This window comes from Pituophis catenifer, unplaced genomic scaffold, assembly GCF_029215685.1.
Source record: "Pituophis catenifer annectens isolate HBS135680 unplaced genomic scaffold, rPitCat1.0.hap2 SCAF_4, whole genome shotgun sequence".
In the NCBI taxonomy this organism is placed as follows: Eukaryota; Metazoa; Chordata; class Lepidosauria; order Squamata; family Colubridae; genus Pituophis; species Pituophis catenifer.
The window spans coordinates 122,423,769-122,445,841 of NW_027256884.1; the positions used below are offsets into that span (position 1 = coordinate 122,423,769).

A 22,073-nucleotide genomic window follows, 5' to 3' on the forward strand; every position below is an offset into this window, starting at 1 on the left:
GGGGCCAATCATCTCCAGGCCTTACCCCTGAGTCGTCCCTTTTGTTTTAACTGTTCTTGCCTTTTGGCAGCTCTGCGCATGCGCGCACTAGGAACAGGGTCATCCTGTTCCTCTGCCTCTCTGATGTCCGACTCTGGAGGCTCCAGAGTCCACGCATAACTCCCAGATGGCCCTGGCCCCATCTCTGCCTCCGATGCAGAGCCCTCGTCCGAGCCTTCCCCAGACTCCAGCCAGCTCTGCAGGCTGCTGGCAGACCACAACAAAACCACTAGGCAAAAGCAAGTTCCCAAGGTGAAGACAAATCCACAGGCAAGGCAAGGCAAGGCAAAGGCAACAAGTTGAAGAAACATAATCTGAAATTCAAGTCAAGGACATACAGCAAGGAAGCAAACACATTATTCCCAGTATCACCTCCATCTGTCTGCTGTGCTAAATAGCCAGCTTCTGGTGCAGCCCATCAAGAGGGGCAAGGCTGCCTCCTCATGAGTAATCTGGCTGACCTTTTCTACTCCTGCCTTTTCTCTGCCCGATGTGTTCTTGGATCAGGTGCAGAAGACAGTTCCTCTTCCTCATCACTGACTGGCTGAAGCTGCATGATTTCCCCACCTAAAGCTTTAGGATGGTCCTGCTGCAGCTGTGCTTCAACCAAATCCCTCTCAGATGGCTGCTTGGACCAACTGACCAATTCCCCTCCAGGTGTGCCTGGAACTGGTTCATCCTCCTCCGAGCTGACATCTGGAGAGGTGTCTGGGGAATCATGGGGACGGGGGAAGTCATCACAGACTTGAATTTCCTGATATTTCAGCTGTTCAAACTCTACTGTCAACCATGATTTCTTGAATAAATCAATCTTAGCAGTATTCATATAATGATTAAACAACAGTCGAGTTCATATTCATTGAAGTGAATTAAAATTCAATTTAATGAAAATCAAACAAATCACCTCACCTTGTCCGAATCGAAGCTTAGTTTTAACAGATGTAGGGTGAATCTTCCCCATTTCAAGAAAAAAAACCAACAATCTTGCATTGTCTGTCTCGGTTGTCTTGGAGTAGACAAATCCATTCAAGGTTTGCAACTACTCAAGGTAGCACTAACAGTAGCACTTAGACTTATATACTGCTTCACAGTGCTTTACAGCCCTCTCGTCAGCCTATTGCTCCTAATAATCTAGCTCCTCATTTTACTGACCTCGGAAGGATGGAAGGCGGAGTCAACCTTGAGCCGGTCAGGATCGAACTCCTGGCAGTGAGCAAAGTTAGCCTGCAAAGCTGCATTCTAACCATTGTGCCATCCCAACTCTACATAACAGCAACATAGTTATCTCCAGGTTGTCTCACCCAGAGGTGGTATTCAGATAGTTCAGACCGGTTTGGGCAAAAAGGTAGTGGAAATCGTGGGTCGGCCCGCTCACCCATCCCGGCTCTATGCTGTCCTATTTATGCACATTTTTGAGGCAGGGTGCATACGCAGAAGGCACGTGTGTAAGCAAAGCACATGTGCGGAAGGCCGGGTGCAGGCATGAAGGTAGCATGTGTGAGGGAAACGCACTTTCGGTTCTGGGCGAACCAGTAGGTAAATTATATGAATCCTACCTCTGGTCTCACCACATATAATATGATGGTCATAGATCAAGATTAAATCATAGATACTTAACAAGCCATATTTCTGGGCAACAGCAGAAAATACCAATGCAGAAGGAACAAAGCAAGACCCAATGGGGATTATATGGTCATGGAAAATAACTGGACATATGCCTCCGAGTAATTAACACCACCAAGCAACAGATACATTTGGCACATTATAAGATCAAATAATGCAGAATGTACAATAATGAATTCGACAGCAACAGAGGAAATGTATGTGTAGGAGGGAAAATAATAAGACAGGTGTGGTGATAATGATGGAAAATCTCAGACGGCGCTCCAATGGGAAATCATCCCTCTTTATGAAATCTTAGAAAATACTGTTTGAGCAGCTATCTTTCCAACGCCAGTGTCATTTTATAATCAAAACTACTCCAGGGGCAGTGTAATTAGGCCTTACATTGTAGAATGGTAGACCAAAATTAAAAACATGTCCATTGACTAGGGCAGGTTGCCCCTAAAACCCAAAGGTCTTTGAATTGATGCTCCTCGCATTCCTAATCATGTGTCTGAGTGTGTCTTTGTGTAGCAGATGTTGTAATTGCTGTACATTTTATATAAGCTTTGTGCTCCAATCTGGCATACATATGCACGTGTATAGAGATATTATTGCTTACATACTTCTCTTCGGCTCATTGTAAGTAGAAAAGATAAAATTGTCCAGCAGAAATGAAGGCTGGTTTGATTATTTGATGTAGGGTTCCCAGAAATTTTAATCTTTTTTTTTTTCATTCTTTTTACAGCAGTAGGTTAGGAGGGAGTTCGTTTGAAATTAAAGTAACACCAAGTTTGTTATCAATTAAATTACCTTCACCTGGTTAACTGTGAACTGCAAACAGGATATAACCGAGTTAGATGGTTTACAAACTCTGTATCCGACTCAACTCAAAAACAATGTGGAACTGTGAGATGTAAATGCCTTATTCCCTAATGTGTAAATAATGTATATATGGGACATCGGGGGTTAACTTATTCTTTGGTTCCTAATGTATTCATAATTCACCACTCCCATTCTTGGCTCCACCCCTTGTATATATAAGGAGCCACCTTCACCATTTTCCTTGCTTCTATCTGTGAATATTCAGTGAATATAGAATGCCTGTTATAATTAAAGAGAAATATATTTAAACCTCTAACTCTTATTATCATTATTGAGTCTGATCCTGAAAATATTGCAACAAGCTGGTAGCAGAGGATGGTTAATTGACTCAATAAATACTTAAAGATGTCTAAGAAAGATAGGCCCAACACCAGGGCCTACAGCAAAGAAATAGAAACTGAACAAGAAATAATCAACGAATCCACAAACGCGATTTCGAGAGAATCCGAAGAATACACCACTGAAGAAGAAGAACTAATAAATGAAAATAATGACCAGGAGGAAATCGAAATAGAAAATAACGAACTCAGGTCAGAGATATTAAAACTATTAAAAAGCCAGAAGAATGATGAAAGCCTCATCGCGAATCTCCAAGAAATACTGAAAAACAGCGGAGCAGCGAGAGAGAAAAACATTGCTAAAGAGAAACCCAAAGACCAAAAAACTGTGAGTGATATGACTACAGAGAAAGTCGTTATGAAAAAGAAAAGATGTGATCCCGCGCGAAATTTTGAATGGCAGCCATCTTGGTTCCAACAAGCCTCCAAAGTGAGCGAAGCAGAGCCAATCAAAATGCTCAGTTCAAAATTTCTGGCGCGAAAAACGTTATCAGACAACGAAAGCGAAAAGGAAGATTCAAACTCTTCAGAAGAACCAGAATCAGAAAGCGAAGACGACTTAACGAAATCCCAAGTAAAGTCAGCAATGAAGACGCTTTTTGCTGCATTTGGGCCAAAATTAAAAATTTCCAAAGCGACAACGAAGAAGCTAGAGAACAAGCCGATACCTCAAGACCTGCACGCTCCCATCCTGACTTCGAGAGCGACGACGCCCGAGCCCAGAGAGCCATGTCGATTCCGCCCTACACCGCAGACCGGATCAAGTACCAACGCACACAAAAGAAAGAAAAGAGCAGTCGCCGCCATCAAAACTCCTAAAACCGAGCCAGAAACCGACTCGTCTGAAGAGGAGCGGAGCGAGCGAGCTGCAATAGAGAGAACCTTCCACGACGACGCCAAAGAAGAAATGAGCAACGCGCATGTGCGAAACTACGTAGACGGTCCGGAAAGACTTGAACTGGCCAGAGAACCGCGCAGACTCGTTGCGAGCATCCCCATGCCGTTTTGCAATTTCCTGCACTTGCGAGACCACGGACTACCTCAGGTTGTAAGTAATGGACAAAATAATGTGGGAAACTTACCCAGTGACTTCCCAAAACTTAGAGTTGATGGCATTAATTTGCAAGAATGGTATCAACAGCTTCAGGTTGTCTTTATGAAAGAAAATTTACTATTCTTTATCACTAGTCCTCCAAGAAGACCTTGGACTTTAAAAATAGATTGTTTACATCATAGAGCATTTTTCTTAATAATATCTAGCGTGTCTCCTGCAATGTATCATAGCATCAAACCAAACCTAACTGTTTCAGAAATAATTCAATGCATGTTTAATCTGTTTCACAGCGATAGTGTAGCTACCACTACAAGAATGTCTAAGGATTTCTTTTCTTCCAGAGTAAAACCAGGGGTTTCCATAAGTGAGCATTTGATATCCCTAAACAAAATAAGAGCTGAGCTGCATTTGAGGGGGGAAGTGATTTCAGATCAAACAATGAAAAGTGTTATTATCAATTCACTTGATTCATCATGGGATAGTTTTATGTCACACTTAGACACCATCAATCTAGGATATTTATCCATAGAAAGTCTATCTAACAAATTGATAGCAGAAGACAATTCAAGAAAAAATCGTTCCAGCAATCACACAGAACACAAATCTTTTAGGAAGGTAGCTTTCCAGGAAAAATACAATGAAGCTTTTAAATGCCATAATTGTGGGTCCAGGGAACACAATAGAAGAGACTGTCCCAAAATCTCAAAGGAGAGACATAGGTCAGAGTATAGGAGCAAATACAATTATAGACAGTCTTCCACAGATAGACATAAATATAGAAGCCCACCAAATTACAGAGATAGTAGAGGGGGTAGAGAAAATTCAAAAGAGAGAAAATCTGGTTCACTGAATGGACTAAATAAACAAGACAGCACTAAAACACAACAAAATGAGAACAATAATTGGCTTATTGATTCTGGGGCAACCAACCACACCACTAATAACAAAAATATATTGTCTTCATTTACAGAAGATAAATTTGTAATAAAGGTAGCTAATCAAGAAAAGGTTCAAGTATTAGGCAGAGGAAATGTGACCTTGCCTGGCCTAGGAAAAATAGAGGGGGTATTGTTAATTCCAGAAATACCTCATAACATACTAAGTGCCATAAAACTAAGCAGAGATTCTGACATCAATATAGTTTTCTCAAAGGGGAAAGCAACTTTAGAGAAGGACAAAACAAATGTAGGCACTGTGATGATTAAAGGAGGCCTACCCTATCTAATAACAAAAGAAAGATGGTTACATAACATTGATTCAAATATGGAAGATTGTATTGAGGCAGATGATGAAAATGTTAGTAACAGTGACAATGATGAATGTAAAATATCTCACGATCACGCAAATACACACAATGAGAAGAAACCAAGAATAGGTAAACCAATTCATGATGAGTGTGCTCACATCTTGCATAGGAAGTTAGGACATGCAAGTTTTCCTGTAGTACAAAAAATGACTGAACACGCAGAAGGTGTCAAAATAAAAAATTGTGAAAATTATTTGGAATGCTCAGTATGTAAATCCACTAAACTAAAAACTAGTCCCAGACCAAAAAAATCCAACAGATCAACTAACAAAATTTTTGACTTAGTACATATGGACCTAGTTGGTCCATTAACTCCATCAATCACTTATAGAAAACGTTACTTCCTAACAATAGTAGACGATTACAGTCGCTATGGTTTTGTTTACACATTAAAACACAAGGATGAAACCTTTCAGAAATTCAAGGAATTCTACAAACGCATAGAAACACAACATAATATCAGAATAAAACAAATTATGACAGATAGGGGATGTGAATTCATGTCTAAAGAATTCTCCCAATGGTTAAAGGATAGAGGAATGCTACATTTCACGTCTAGTCCATTTTCTGCGTTCCAAAACGGGATTGCAGAGAGAAAGAATTCCACACTACAAACCATGATTAGGTGCACATTAGAGGATGCTGGTTTAGGCAAACAATTTTGGTCAGAGGCCTTACATTATTCAAATTACACTCAAAATAGAACCTGGTCCAGTATTGTGAATAAAACACCATATGAGGTGATGTATAATAGGAAACCCAAATTAGCACACATGCACATATTTGGAGTCACTGCAGACGTACACATACCTAAGCAGTTGAGAAGAAAGGGAGAAAACGTATCCAGAAGATTAAGATTTATGGGATATGAAACTGGCACCAAAGGGTACAGATTCATTGATAATAATAACAAATTTATAGTCTCCAGAACAGCTGTGTTCCATGAACAGGCCAATTGGTCTAAATTACATCTTAATGAAATATTTCCAAATAAATGCAAAGATACAAAATCTTGTGAGGAAGGGACAATAGAAAATCAAAATATCAACAAAAATAAAAACAAAACCAAAACTTGGACAAATAGTCAGCACAAAATAAAGACAGACACATTAACAAAAAAGGAAGCAAGATATTTGCATGATAACCATAGCAAACCCGAAAGAGCTATTAGAAACAATAGAAATCAAGTACCAAATAAATACAGAGATTACATAATGCATATGGATGGTGAACAAATGACACCTAATACATATGAGGAAGTATTAAAACTCCCTCGTGAAGAAAAGGAAAAATGGGAACTAGCTATGAAAAAAGAGATGGAAAGTTTGCAAGGATTAAATGTGTTTACACCTGCGATTGCACCTAAAGATAAAACGATTATAGGTACCAGGTGGATTTATAAAATTAAGAATCTAGAAGGAGGCAATACTCTATACAAAGCTAGATTGGTTGCACAAGGTTATGCACAAAAATATCCGGAGGACTACACTGACACATACTCCCCCACAGTGAGAACAGAGAGTGTTAAAACAGCTCTAGTAGTGGCATCTGCACTCAATCTTGATGTATTTCAATATGACATACAGACTGCGTATTTACACGCAAAACTAGATAAGGAAATATATGTAAGAGCACCACACAGTCAATACACTAATAAGAATGAAATTTGGCTATTGAACAAGAGTCTATACGGATTAAAGCAATCTGGCAAAAGATGGTACGATTGCTTGGTAAAAGTACTTAAGACCATGGATTTCAACGCTACCACTGCTGATAACTGTTTCTTTGTAAAAAAGAGTGATGATCATATTGAATTTGTATTAATTTATGTAGATGATATTTTATATATAGGAAAACACAAGGAGAGAAGAGAAACCTTTGTAAATAAGCTAAACGAACATTTCTCGTTGAAATCTCTAGGTAAGGTAAACAAATACCTTGGCGTACAAATTAACAAAACTAGAAGGGGATTCAAACTTACTCAGAAAGATAAAATCATTGAACTTCTGAACAAATGCAATTTAAACAATGCCAAACCCTGTGACACTCCTATGCAAACTGATTTCCTTAGAAACACTGATGAATCTTCCCCTGAATTCAAGGATAATACATTTTATAGATCAGTCATAGGTTCACTTCTTTATATATCTAATTGGACCAGGCCAGATATTGCATTACCACTCAACTTATTGTCAAGATATGTTAGCAAACCAACAATGTATCATTGGGAAGCAGTCAAAAGAATTCTAAGATATCTGAAAAGTACATTAGACTTTTGCTTAGTATTAGAACCTAGTAATGGTAAAGAACCAAAACTTACATGTTACGCAGATGCGGATTGGGCTGGAGATATATCATGCAGAAAGAGCACTTCTGGTTATATTTTTCTATTAAATGACTGTCCAGTTTACTGGTACACTGGTAAACAAGAACTGGTAGCCACTTCGACCACAGAAGCGGAATATGTTTGTTTGTCCAAAGCTGCAAATAATCTTGTATGGTTTAATGATTTGATTTCAGATGTTTGGAAAAAACCTGCTTTGCCTTTTGTTATGCATGAAGATAATAAAGCAGCCATTGAAATATCCAGATCCGATGCCATTGGACAAAGGTCCAGGCATATAGATATAAAATTTAAACATGTGAGACAATTGTCTCAAGATGGATTTATCAAAGCAGTGCATTGTGATACCTCTGAACAATTAGCTGACATATTGACGAAGCCTTTACCTTCTAAACAGCACAAATATTTAACATCAAAATTATATGTCTTATATTGTCCTGAATCTGAATGTAATTGGTGTTGTATAGCGAACCGGCATTTAGAGGGGGATTTGTGAGATGTAAATGCCTTATTCCCTAATGTGTAAATAATGTATATATGGGACATCGGGGGTTAACTTATTCTTTGGTTCCTAATGTATTCATAATTCACCACTCCCATTCTTGGCTCCACCCCTTGTATATATAAGGAGCCACCTTCACCATTTTCCTTGCTTCTATCTGTGAATATTCAGTGAATATAGAATGCCTGTTATAATTAAAGAGAAATATATTTAAACCTCTAACTCTTATTATCATTATTGAGTCTGATCCTGAAAATATTGCAACAGGAACAATTCAACAAGAGTTCAGTTCTTTATTTGTTTACACACAGTAGACAGAATCTTACCAGACTAAACTCTTACCACTCCCAGGGAGATTCTAAGGAGTGACTATCTTTACTTTCTTCCTCTGCCTCCTATCCAGCCCTGGGATATGTTGCCTCTTGTCTTCCAAGAAAGTTTGGAGATTTTAAGTGGACATACAACTTGCTGTCAGATTATTGCAGCACAGAGCATATCTCTCAAACATGTATAGTGTCAGTGGTGGGATTCAAATAATTTAATAACCGGTTCTCTGCCCTAATGACCGGCTGGGTGCATGTGGCCATGGTGGGTGTGGCCAGGGGGTGTGACAGGCAGCACTTAGCCTCCTGCATCCCCCGGGGAGCAAAAACAGGCTGCGGGGGGGAGGGGAGGGTCCACCACCCGCTTTGGGCCTAGTATGCCTCTTTGCAGCCTCCTGGGAGCAAAAATGGGCCATGGGGGGAGCCACGCCACACGCACCCCTGCATCCCATTTTGGGCCTAGTAGGCCTCCCTGCAGCCTCCTAGGAGTGAAAACAGGCTGCGGGGGGCACCACATACACCCCACACCCTGTTTTTGGCCTAGACCTCTTTGAAGCCTCCTGGAAGTGAAAACGGAGCACGGGGGGGGCACACCTCCCCCCCCATGGCCCGTTTTGGGTCTAGGAGGCCTTCCTGCACTTACCTGGGAGCCAAAATGGGGCACATGGGGACTCCTGGAAGGGGCGGGGTGGGAAGGAGCAGAGCCAGCCAGCAATTTAACTACTGGTTCACCCAAAACGGCCCAAAGCAACAATATCTTTGAATCTCACTGTTTGAAGAAGTTGCATAACATTCTCAGAAACTCTTCCCATCCTGCTTACAATCTTTTTGGACTGTTGCCTTCTGGCAGAAGATACAGAACAATTAAAACTCGGACCACACATTTTCTGAATAGTTTTTATTCTAGAGCTATAATTGCACTCAACGATGAACTAAAGGGCCACGATCAGTGAGCTGCTGGACAGCATTACTTGGTCTGTTGTATGGATGTTTGGGTGGTTTAGGGGTGGGGAATTGTGGTGGGTGGGAGTGTGTTTGGGGATTGTTATGTGTATTGGACCTGGTCTTTGGGTGTTAAGTGAATTTCGTTGTATGGGTATACTGTACAATGACAATAAAGATGATGATGATGATGATGATGATGATGATGATGATGATGATGATGATGATTAATACCTATCTGTCATGAAGAAAAGCATTACTGTGAATAGAATTGTAGGCATGCATAAGATTATTTCATAGGAAAATCTAGGGCAAGGGTGTCAAACTCAAGGGCGGGGGTCAGATCTGGCCCGCGGGGCCGCCCTGGAAACAGCAAAGGACCAGCCCGCAGTGCCTCTGCCAGCGAAAATGGAGCTTGGGAGAGGAGGCTGTTGCAGCCGAAAAATGGAGCTCGCGAGGGCCGCAAGTGGCACTCCCAACTCCGTTTGGGAGAGGGTTGCAGGAGGCTATCACAGCCGAAAATGGAGCTCGGGAGCCTGTTTTCTCTGGCAGAGTGCTTGGGCCACCACAGGGCCCCCCAACATGAGTGACGTTGAGCTGGCCATGCCTCCCCGCCCCCTAGGTCAAACACAACCCTGATTGCGGCCCTCAATGAAATCGAGTTTGACACCCCTGATCTAGGGTTATATAAAATGGGTTTTCTTATTTTTGGGGGGAGGGGGAGGAAATGACTGTAGGGCATGAATTTTTCCTTGGCAAAACACCACACCACACTTTCCCTTTCCAAATGAATCGTATTCATTAACTTCCAGAGGAAGATGTGAGTAAGAACCGCATTTGGAATTACTTATCATGGCCGTTGTTCCTACAAGGGGTGAAATCCAGCAGGTTCTGACAGATTCTGGCGAACCGGCAGTGGAAATTTTGAGCAGTTCGGAGAACCGGCAAATACCACATCTGGTTGGCCCAAGAGTGGGGTGGGAATGGAGATTTTGCAGTACTCTTCCCCCAGGAGTGGGGAGGGAATTTATTTATTTATTTATTTATTTATTTATTTATTTATTTATTTATTTATTTATTTATTTATTTATTCAACTTATATACCACCCTTCTCCCCAGGGGGACTCAGGGCGGTGGACAGCCAAACCTAAAACACATATAGTACAAAAGTTAAGAAAAGACTAAAATAAATTAAATCATCAACATTTCCAATTTAAAATCCCAGATTTGCAAAATCAAAAAGTTCCCGATTTAAAACCCAGAATCAATAAAATCGAAAATTTAAAAACCCCATTAAAATCATTTAAGCTAGGCCACTTGTTGGAATAAATAAGTCTTCAGGGCCTTTCGGAAAGCGCAGAGGTCCAGGATCAGTCGTATTCCAGGAGGTAGCTCGAATGGGGATTTTGCAGTATCCTTCCCCTGGAGTAGGGTGGGAATGGAGATTTTGCAGTATCTTTCCCCCAGGAGTGGGGAGGGAATGGGGATTTTGCAGTATCCTTCCCCCAGGAGTGGGGAGGGAATGGGGATTTTGCAGTATCCTTCTCCTGGAGTAGGGTGGGAATGGGGATTTTGCAGTATCTTTCCCCCAGGAGTGGGGAGGGAATGGGGATTTTGCAGTATTCTTCCCCTGAAGCAGGGTGGGAATGGGGATTTTGCAGTATTCTTCCCCTGCCACGCCCACCAAGCCACACCCACAGAACTGGTAGTGAAAAAAAAAATGGATTTCACCACTGCTACAAGGTCCTTCTGCGCTCAGTTGCTCCCACTGTTTTGAACAGAAAATGGTTTCTTCTACCCAACGTCTTTCAAGCTGCCACACAGGGGAAGCTTTGCAAACACGTGCTTTGACTTTGGCAGGCCACTTTAGCAATCTCACACTATTTCGTCGCCATGGCAATATTTTTGGTGGTAGGGAAATTTCTTGGTTTTTCACAGCTCACATGCCAGGGAACATTTTCTTCCAACTGTTCTTTTTAAGGAAGCCTCTTTGTTGAGATGCCAGACCCGTGGTTTGGAGCCACTTAGTGAAAAAAAGAACTGGTAGGTTGACTTCCATGAAAATAACTACTGGCCGACCCCGTTGAAGAATGGAGAGTCAGGCCTGGTGTTAAAGGGAACTGCAGTATTGCCTAAATACAGATATATTTATTTATTCTACCATGGGGTTCCAAAGTGTGGGACGCGGTGGCTCAGTGGCTAAGACTCCGAGCTTGTCGATCGAAAGGTCGGCAGTTCAGCGGTTTGAATCCCTAGTGCCGCGTAACGGGGTGAGCTCCCATTACTTGTCCCAGCTTCTGCCAACCTAGCAGTTCGAAAGCACGTAAAAAATGCAAGTAGAAAAATAGGGACCACCTTTAGTGGGAAGGTAACAGCGTTCCGTGCGCTTTTGGCATTGAGTCATGCCAGCCACATGACCACGGAGACATCTTCGGACAATGCTGGCTCTTCGGCTTTGAAACGGAGATAAGCACTGCCCCCTAGAGTTGGGAATGGCTAGCACATATGTGCGAGGGGAACCTTTACCTTTTTAGGGGAGAGAGAGAGAGAGAGAGAAAGAGAGAGAGAGAGAGAAAACGTAAAACAAGCAGGAAACCGGAAACAGGGGTGATAATTACGTGTTGTTTCTTTTCACAGGTAATTTGACCTTAGGACCCCAACATGTGCAAGATTCCAAGATGGGTTTTGTGATCAATGCAATATACTCCATGGCTTATGGCCTCCACAACATGCAAACGACCCTGTGTCCGGGCTATGCGGGTCTTTGTGATGCCATGAAGCCAATTGATGGACGGAAACTCCTGGATTCGCTGATGAAGGCCAATTTCACTGGGGTTTCTGGAGATATGATCTCGTTTGATGAGAATGGAGACTCACCAGGAAGGTACAGTATATATTCCACCATCTAGAAAACACAGAATGCCTTGGCTTGCTAATTACAGGTTGTCCTCGACTTTGTACAACAGTTCATATAGGGACCATTTGGATAATGTTACAATGGCACTGAAAAAAAAAATGTTACAATGGCACTCCAACAGACTGAAGCACTTCATTTTCTGAAACTGTTGTGACCCAGGCCCAAGTAAGTAGTAGGAAAATCAGTCAGTGAAAAAACAAACAAACTTTATTTGAACAGCTGAGAATTACTTCATTCCCAGCGTCTTTCAACTAAATTAAAGCAAATTCCTCCCAACACAAATTCCTCAGTCCTATCGCAAACCTTGGTCCAATTAGGCAAACTGCCAAAGGCCTTTGTTGGCAAACGTTCAGAAGTCACAGATACAAAAATAAATACAAGACGTAGACGAAGAAGACGAAGCTACCAACGTTGTTTTCCGGCAAAGCCCAAACGCCGTTGCTGGTCTGTTTTAAGCCTTATAGGAGGGGCCAATCATCTCTTGGCCCTACTCCCGAGTTGCCCTCTTTGCTTGAGCTGCTCTTGCCTTCTGGCAGCTCTTCTCATGCGTGCACTAGGAACAGGCTCCTCCTGTTCCTCTGCCTCACTCCTATCAGTCTCTGGAGGCTCTGGAGTCCGCACCTCATTCCCCGATGGCCCTGGCCCCATCTCTGCCGCTGACGCAGAGCCCTCATCCAGGCCTTCCCCAGTCTCCAGGATTGGCCCATGTTCTTCCTCAGCCTCATCGCTGTCCGACTCCACTGCCAGCTCTGCAGGCTACTGGCGGACCACAACAGAAACGTCTAAATGTTCACACAAGCTGTTTCTTGGAGATACCGTGGATCGGACCAACTGGCTTCAGGCTAGCATTTAAATCATGCCTCACTATTTTGGATTTTGAATAAGAATTGGCCAGTTGGCAGAACCTTTGTCAGTAAAGGCTTCAAATCATTTGATTTGAAGACCTGGAAAAGCATTTAGCATTTTCTTTGGCAGCCAAATACATATTCTCTTTGTCTCTAGTTTGCTTTTTCTCCTAATGCCTAGGAGAAGAATGATCTAAGAATGATCTTCCCTGTAAACAGAGGTGGGATTCAAAAATTTTAGCAACCAGTTCTCTGCCCGGTTACTGGGTGAGCGTGGCCATGGTGGGTGTGGTCTACTCGGCCTCCTGCACCATGGCAGTGGGGCGTTTTCACCCTCCCCAGGCTCTGGAGGCTTTGCTCGAGCCTCTGGGAAGCAAAAATGGCTTCCCCCGGGCTCTGGAGGCCCTCCAGAGGCCGGAAACAGGCCCGTTTCCAAACTTCCGGAACTTCCGGGAGGCCTGTTTTTCACCCTGCCAGAGCCTCTACATGGGCCCTGTACTTACCTGGCATCTAAAGTGGGCCATGTGGAGACTCCTGGGAGGGGAGGGGAGCGGTGGGCAGGGCCAGCCAGTCCTTGCAACTACCAGTTCAGCGAACCAGATGTAAAATTAGCATCCGGTTCCCACCGAACTGGTCCGAACCGGCTGAATCCCACTCCTGCCTGTAAGTCATCCAGATCATACAATCCCAAACAGAAAAAAAATACATTTTAAACCCTATTTATCCAGCCTTCCGAGGTCAGTAAAATGAGGATCCAGACTGTTGGGGGCAATATCCTGACTCCATAAACCACTTAGAGAGGGCTTAAAGCACTGTGAAGCGGTATACAAGTCTAAATGCAATTGCTATTGCTATCCCAAAGGTGTTTTTTTCAAAAGGCAAATGGACTTTGTTTTTTCTTTGAAGACGTTTCGTTTCCCATCCAAGAAGCTTCTTCAGTTCTGACTGAAAGGTGGGGAATGGAAGGGTTTATATTCTTTGCAGTCATCTGGTTGTTAGCAGTCTCTCTGAGAATCATTGAGGCCACTTGGGGGTTGCCTGAATAATGTAAATGGGTGTAAAGTGTGCATGTATGTTGCATTGGTTGAAAATCCTCCTGAGCTTTTCAGATATTCCTGCAAAGTACGGAATGAAGTGAAACACCTTCAAGGAAAAAACGAAGTCCAGTTGCCTTTTGAAAAAGCACCTTTAGGACAACCATGACCTGGATGAGTGAGAATCTCCATAGACCTTAAACCATGTTTATGTTCTTTCAAATATTCATCGTCACGTACAGTAGATTCCTTCCGTATCTCCAGCAAGAGAGAAAAAAAAAGATAGTGTTGTTTTCCAAATGCAATGGATGTGGCACAGGTAGTCGTTGACTTATGACTGCAATTGGGACCGTAATTTTTGTTGCTAAGCAAGGTGGTTGATTGATTGATTGATTAAATTTATTTATTTATTTATTTATTTATTTATTTATTTATTTATTTATTTATTATTTATTTATTTATTTATTTATTTATTTATTTATTTATTATTTATTTATTTATTGGTTCAATTTATATGCCACCCTTCTCCAGAGACCCAGGGCGGCTTACAATGTGTTAAGCAATAGCCTTCATACTTTTGTATATACCTGCTTAGTAGGGCTTTTGGCCCCCCTTAAGCGGTGTTCTTTTTTATACAAAGTCAGCTTATTGCCCCCACAATCCGGGTCCTCATTTTACCTACTTCGGAAGGATGGAAGGCTGAGTCAACTTTGAGCCTGGTGAGATTCGAACTTGCAGTAATTGTAGGCAGCTGGTGCTACTTAACAGCACTTTAGTCTGCTGCGCCACCAAGGCTCTTAATTATCTGCCCAGGATTGTGGTAAAAAGGGTGGCCAATGGCTTAAATGAGCTGCACCGGATTTTACAACATTTTGCTATGGTTGTTAAGCAAATCACTGCAGTCGTTAACTGAACCACATAGTTGTTAAGCAAATCCAGCTCCTCCCCCCTCCCATTGTCTTTACTTATTGGAAGCCAGCGGGGAAGGTCACAAATGACTAACACAACTTTCATAAATATATGTTGATTGCTGCTCATATCGAACATTAATCCTGTTGATTTCAATTCAGCCCAAATCGAGCAGGCCAACGAACAAAATGCGGTGGCCTTATTTTGTACCTCTTTTCTCACGGGGACCCTTGACTTGATTATGAGTTTAAGTTCAATGGAGTGATCTCTCTCTCTCTCTTTTTCCCATGTTTTATTTGTTTTATTTATATAACATTCAATTTCCAACAAACAGTGTGAGATCTGGGTACAGTTATTTTTAAACGATCATAATCCACATATTTGTTTTAGTATTCTTCACCATAATATTAATAATATAATAACAATAATGCTTAACATCACCTTCTTTAATGACTCCCCACATTAACATTTCGTCTTTTTATAACTCCACCTTCCTAACTTCTGTTTCTGTTGTCTAGCCATTGATAGAATATGTCTCATATCAAAAAATATTCAGTTTTTTCCTTTATCCTTAATAAGGTAAAGGTAAAGGTTCCCCTCGCACATATGTGCTAGTCATTCCCGACTCTAGGGGGTGGTGCTCATCTCCATTTCAAAGCCAAAGAGGCAGCGCTGTCCGAAGACATCTCTGTGGTCATGTGGCCGGCATGACTAAATGCCAAAGGTGCACGGAACACTGTTACCTTCCCACCAAAGGTGGTCCCTATTTTTCCACTTGCATTTTTTTACGTGCTTTCGAACTACTAGGTTGGCAGAAGCTGGGACAAGTAACGGGAGCTCATCCCGTTACGCAGCACCAGGGATTCAAACCACTGAACTGCCGACCTTTCGATCGACAAGCTCAGCATTTTAGCCACTGAGCCACGGCGTCCCTAATATCCTTAATAGTGAGCGTTAATCTATCCATTTCTGCACATTCTAATATTTTCTTAATTACATTCCCCTCAGACGGAATCTCATCATTTTTCCATTCCATTGTATGTGCAAATACAATTCTAGTTGTGGTTAATATATGCAAGACCAGATATTTAATGATCTCTTTTTCTTTCTTTTGTTGGAAAGGTATGAGATCATGAACTTTAAGAAAATGAAGAAGGATCAATATGATTACATCAATGTCGGAAGTTGGGACAATGGTGAGCTGAAGATGATTGATCGTGACATTTGGTCAAAGAAAAGTTCTGTCATCAGATCCGTCTGCAGCGAACCATGTGAGAAAGGAGAGATTAAGGTAAATCCACCTGTTTTTGAATTGCCGATCCCACTCACATCATGACCCAGCCTAGGGCAGCACCCCAGATCCTCGCCCACAGGCACGTACCGAGAGAGCACCGAGGACTCCACAGTTCAACCCTGAGCTACAAGTATTATCTTCTATCAGTGTCATTGTGGAGTGGTGCAGTGGCCTAGAGGTGTAGTTCTCGCCTCACAATCAGGAGGCTGTGAGTCCGATCCTAGGTAGAGGCAGATATTTCTCTCTCTGGCCTCACTGAGAATATATCCTGTTGACTATGCAAGTAGGAGTGGATCTTACATCACCCATCATTCATTTGGAGGGATCTTGAACAAGCAAGTAGCAGTGAGTCTTACATCAACCTTTACTCATTGGTTCATTTTCCCCAGCGGAAAAATGAACAAGCATCAGTGGCTGACAGGCTGGACAGCTCCCTATAAAAGGAGCTGCAGCCTCAGGCAGCTCACAGTTTGTAGTTATTTTGGGTCGTTGCTCCTGTTGTGTGAAATAAACAGTTGTTTTACTTCACTACGATCGTCCTGCCTCTCTTTTCGTATCCGGACTTAACATATCCGCTGAACAAAACTCCGCATTGGTGACAGGAAGCGCATCCGGCCATTAAAACACTCCGCTAGCTCCATTCAGTTGCCCAGTCTCCACCCTACAAGGGATTATAGTGTAGTTAAATGAAGAAGAAGATGATGATTATCAGTGTCATTGTGAGGTGGGTGCTATATACATTTGTTTAATACATAAAAATGCATACATAAATAAATTAATTAATTAAATGGTAGAATTTGGAATTCAGCAGAATGTCCATTCTCTCTCCCAACCCCAAGGTAGGAACTGACCTGTAGTTTTTAAATAATCATGATTGTAAATGACCATGATGAGCAAAATATTCTGAATGAGTTGGAGTGCAAAAGTCAGCCCCAAGGTAGACAAAACCTGAAAACTCATCTCTATAAATGGGCGAGGATCTCTAAACCACTCATCCAGAAACCATCATCATGAACAACTTCGGTTGTTCCTTTTGTAAAAAAAATGGATGGATGTCATAAAACAGCACAAAAGCAGAGTTGTTGTTTTTTTTAAAAAAAAGATAGCATTTCATAAACTTTGGAAAAAGTAAAGGAATTTAAGAATAGGTTCGTTGTGTCTTCTTCTCAGGTTATCCGCAAGGGAGAAGTCAGCTGCTGTTGGACCTGCACACCATGCAAAGAGAATGAGTTTGTCTTTGATGAATACACCTGCAGGGCTTGTGAGCTGGGATCCTGGCCCAACCACGACCTCACTGGTAGGTGCAGAATAATAGAACATTGACTTACGTATAGGAATGGCAACAGAAGTTTTGAATATTTATAGTGAAGCAGATGGAGTATTCTGGAAAAAGGCCTATGCCATTCCTCCTCCTCCTCCTTTTCTCCCTCCTCTTCCTCATCTCCTCATCTCCTCATCATCAACATCTCCCTCTCCTCCTCAGCTCCCCCTCTTCCTTTTCCTCCTCCTCCTCCTCCCCTCCTCCCTTCCTCCTCCTCCTCTCCACCTCCTTTCCTCCTCCCCTCCTCCCCTGCTCCTTTTTCCTGCTCATCCCCTCCTCCTTTTCCTCCTCCTCCTTCCTCTCCCCCTCCTCTCCTCCTCCCTTCCTCCTCCTCATCTCCCCCCGTTCCTCCTCCCTTCCTCCTCCTCCTCCTCTCCACCTCCTCCCCCTGCTCCTCCTCCCTTCCTCCTCCTCTTCTCCCCTGCTCTTTTTCCTGCTCATCCCCTCCTCCTTTTCTTCCTCCTCCTCCGCATATATAATTGTATGAAGCTCACCCTTTTTGCTTTTATTTCATTCTACCATCTTACAACTTTCTTGCTACGTACCTTCAAACTGTATATATGGAAATTTTGGGATTCACTGGATCCCATTTGCTGGGTACCGTTGATAGTTGTGAATTAATTAGGGTTTACCTAATTAAGTTAAAGGTTTTCCCTGTCCAGTTCAGTGGTGGGTTGCCCCTGGTTCACACCGGTTCTATAGAACCGGTAGTAAAACTGGCGGGAGACTCCGTCCACTGACCCTGATGTCATCAAAACGCTTCTGCGCATGTGCAGAAGCTTCTGCACTTGCGCAGAAGAGCGTGCGCATGGCCCCGTTGTGAACCAGTAGTAAAAGTAAGTAGAACACGCCCCTGGTCCAGTTGTGTCTGACTCGGGGGGGTGGGGGATGGGGGGCAATGTTCATCTCTGTTTCTTAGCCAAGGGAGCCAGTGTTTTTTGAAGACTCTTCCGCAGTCATGTGGCCAGCATGACTATACGCCAAGGCGCAACAAACCCTGTTATTTTCCCACCAAAGTGGTACCTGTTTATCTACTCGCATTTGCATGCTTTCAGACTACGAATTGGGCAGGAGCTGGTGCAAGAACAGGAGCCTATTCCATCATGCAGTACTTGGATCTCGAACATCTGACCTTCTGGTCTACAACCCAGCATCTTAACCACTAAGCCACCGCATCCCCTAAAAGGAACCTAAAAGGAGATTGTTATTAATATGCAAATATTAAGAGTTAATAATGCCAGTGCAGATACTTTGATTTCTACTGTGTCCCAAAATCACACATTTTATTTATGTTTTTATGACTCTAGAATGAGCGCAGAGACGCACAACAAAGATGATTAGGGGACTAAATGCTAAAACATATGAAGAACAGTTGCAGGAACTGGGTATGTCTAGTTTGATGAAAAGAAGGACTAGGGATGACATGATAGCAGTGTTCCAATATCTCAGGGGCTGCCACAAAGAAGAGGGAGCCAAGCTATTCTCCAAAGCACCTGAGGGCAGGACAAGAAGCAATGAATGGAAACTAATCAAGGAGAGAAGCAACCTAGAACTAAAGGAGAAATTTCCTGAGAGTTAGAACAATTAATCAGTGGAACAACTTATCTCCAGAAGTTGTAAATGGTCCAACACTGGAAGTTTTTAAGAATATGTTGGATAGCCATTTGTCTGAAGTGGTGTAGGGTTTCCTGCCTAAGCCGAGGGTTGGACTAGAAGACCTCCAAGGTCCCTTCCAACTCTGTTATTCTATTCTATTCTATTCTATTCTATTCTATTCTATTCTATTCTATTCTATTCTATTCTATTCTATTCTATCCTATCCTATCCTATCCTATCCTATTCTCTCTCATTCCCCTCTGTGTGACAACTGACTAAGAGAGAAGTAAAATGTCCTTGGAATGCCTGTTTCCAGCATCCTGTTTCTTTTAGAATTCCCTACATTTTTGCTCTGCTCTCTTTTTTGCAGTCCTGTTAAAAAATCGCATCCAGAAGCAAACCTTTGAAAAATGAATGCCAGGGGTTGGTTGTGGCTTTTCTCTTTCTTCTAAAACGACCTGTCGGATTTTGTTGCAATCCACAGAGCTTTGCAATGTTTTTCTACCGCGGTAAAAACAGGCAAGAAACTGATGCCACCTGAAAATAAATTGATCCCAATGCAAGCATTTGTAGGGACCATTTGCAGGATGCATAAAAATCGGATTGCTCTCTGTCAGCTGTCAAGGCTTAGCCTGTAGTTTAAAGTCACTGTTTTAACAATCTAGAAGACAATTGCTACTTTTGCAAACCTTATTTGCAAGTTTTCAGTCTGGCCTGCAAGTAACTTAGGGAAAAATCTGCCCCCTGCCTTAAAGTCTTATCTGCCCCATCCCCAAGGTTCTGTTTCCCTCTTCTGAAGCAGTATTTTCATTTTTGTTGTTAGTTGTGAAGTCATGTCCAACCCATCGCAACCCCATGGACAACGTTCCTCCAGGCCTCCCTGTCCTCTACCATCCTCTGGAGTCCATTTAAGCTCACGCCGACTGCTTCAGTGATTCCATCCAGCCACCTCGTTCTCTGTGGTCCCCTTCTTCTTTTGCCCTCAATCTTTCCCAGCATTAGGCTCTGGAAAAATGGACAGGGGAAATCATCCCCAATTAGTAGCTGAAAGGAAATTAAGACTTCCTCCTTTAAAATGCCCTTCATGGTGGATCTCGCAAGGCTTACTCAGCTGTCCTTGAAATGCCTCATGTCTGAGATTGCTGAAGAGCATTCAGGTCTTCTTGTTTGACCCAAGACAAAGTTGTCCTACCTAGAGACGGCAAGGGATGTGCACTGAATGCAAAGTTACTCTTGTTTCTCTCCCAAGTTTCCAGAGGCAAAAGAGATGAGTAGCACATTCAACCATGTCGTCTGTTATACTTCTTCAAACAGCAGCCAAGGGACCAAATTTGTAAATGTTGACACTACATGCATAGAAAAGAGCTCCTTGTTTGTGTATCACCCAGGCTAAGATATCACCAATATGGTTCCTTGGTCATGCATGCATTGTATAATTCTCTTTTCTTTTTTTCTCCCTTTCCTTCCCTTTCCTTCCTCCCTCCCTCTCTCTTTCTCGCCTATCTTCTATCTCTTCCTTCCCTTCTCTTTTCCCTTCTCTCTCTCTCTTTCTCCCCATTTTCTATCTCTCCCTTCCCTTTCCCTCCTCTCTCTTCTCTTCTCTTCTCTTCTCTTCTCTTCTCTTCTCTTCTCTTCTCTTCTTTTCTCTTCCCTTCCCTGTAAATCATTTTTTCTTATTTTTGACAGCATGGAAATAATTAATTGAGATAAAGTTCCAATTGGGACAGAAAACATTTCAAAGAGTACTTATATTCTTTAACCCAAGATTTTTGATGAGGTCTCAAGCACAATTTAGGTTTAGCAGAAGCTCTGTATTTGGGACAATATTATAAAAACTGGATAAAAATGGAAAGATTCCTCTAGGAGTGGCAGTTTAAGCTCAGAAGAATCTATAGTGCAGAGGTCTTCAAACTTGGCAGCTTTAAGACTTGTGGACTTCAACTCCCTATGCTCCCTATGCAGCTATGCTGGCTGGAGAATTCTGGGAGTTGAAGTCCACAAGTCTTAAAGCTGCCAAGTTTGAAGACCTCTGCTATAGTGGGATGAATTCCAGCCACAAGCGCAATCCGTTACCTTTGGTCTCCCCCTCAATGTGTGTGTTTGTGCATACATAATACATATATTTGTTCATTTGTTTGTTATTCATTCATTCATCAGAGCTGGTGCATATTTCATTTGTCTTGAAACACACACGTAGATACAATCATATTTTTTTTTTTTAAAAAAAGACATATTCTCTGTAAGTTCTTTTCATCTTGTACAAAAACCCTAGCATTCGCATTAAGAGCTTTATCCCTCTTTGTGGATTAGAAGCTTCATTTTTGGATTTTCCTGGGATAGTTTTGAGATGAAATGATATCCCTTGATCACTCAGTCCAGATAGCGATAAAGAAGAGATGAAGTCTTGTGGAAAGAGCTTGGTGATGCTGTAAGTACTTTGAGCTTTTAAAAATTAACCAATACTGGAAAGGATCCCTTTGTCATTTCATTTTTTCAAAAAAAAAGATTCACATCTGCTCCCATTTGCTCTGATAAATATTCAGAGTTTGTTTGTTTTTAATGTGAGTATAAATGCATATTGCATTCTTCCTATACAGCAGCTTTATTGTTCATCAGCATTTGCTTTAAGTCTTCCCTCCTAGGGTTCCGAAGTATTTAAAAGAACATTATTTTAGTTAGATTGATACTTAAAGTGAAAGTGAATTGCATTTAGAGGGAGGACACACCTGTTGGGAAGGCAAGTATGTTCTGTAGACTGATTTTTCCCTTCTCTTGGTCTCTTCCTCCTTGATTTATTTTTTTTCCCCCTTGGGTTATTACTG

The 22,073-nt window shown here is 42.1% G+C and overlaps 1 protein-coding gene across 5 annotated transcripts in view; it reads left to right on the plus strand.

Annotated features, from left to right (window-relative positions):
- Positions 1–22,073, plus strand: part of GRM5 (glutamate metabotropic receptor 5) — a 286,394-nt gene that overhangs the window by 207,555 nt on the left and 56,766 nt on the right. For all 5 annotated transcript variants that reach the window (XM_070944018.1, XM_070944022.1, XM_070944023.1 and 2 more), the window contains exons 4-6: positions 11,973–12,219; positions 16,163–16,331; positions 17,505–17,631. In XM_070944018.1, the coding sequence (XP_070800119.1) occupies positions 11,973–12,219; positions 16,163–16,331; positions 17,505–17,631 (543 nt within the window). The remainder of the gene's footprint in view (positions 1–11,972; positions 12,220–16,162; positions 16,332–17,504; positions 17,632–22,073) is intronic.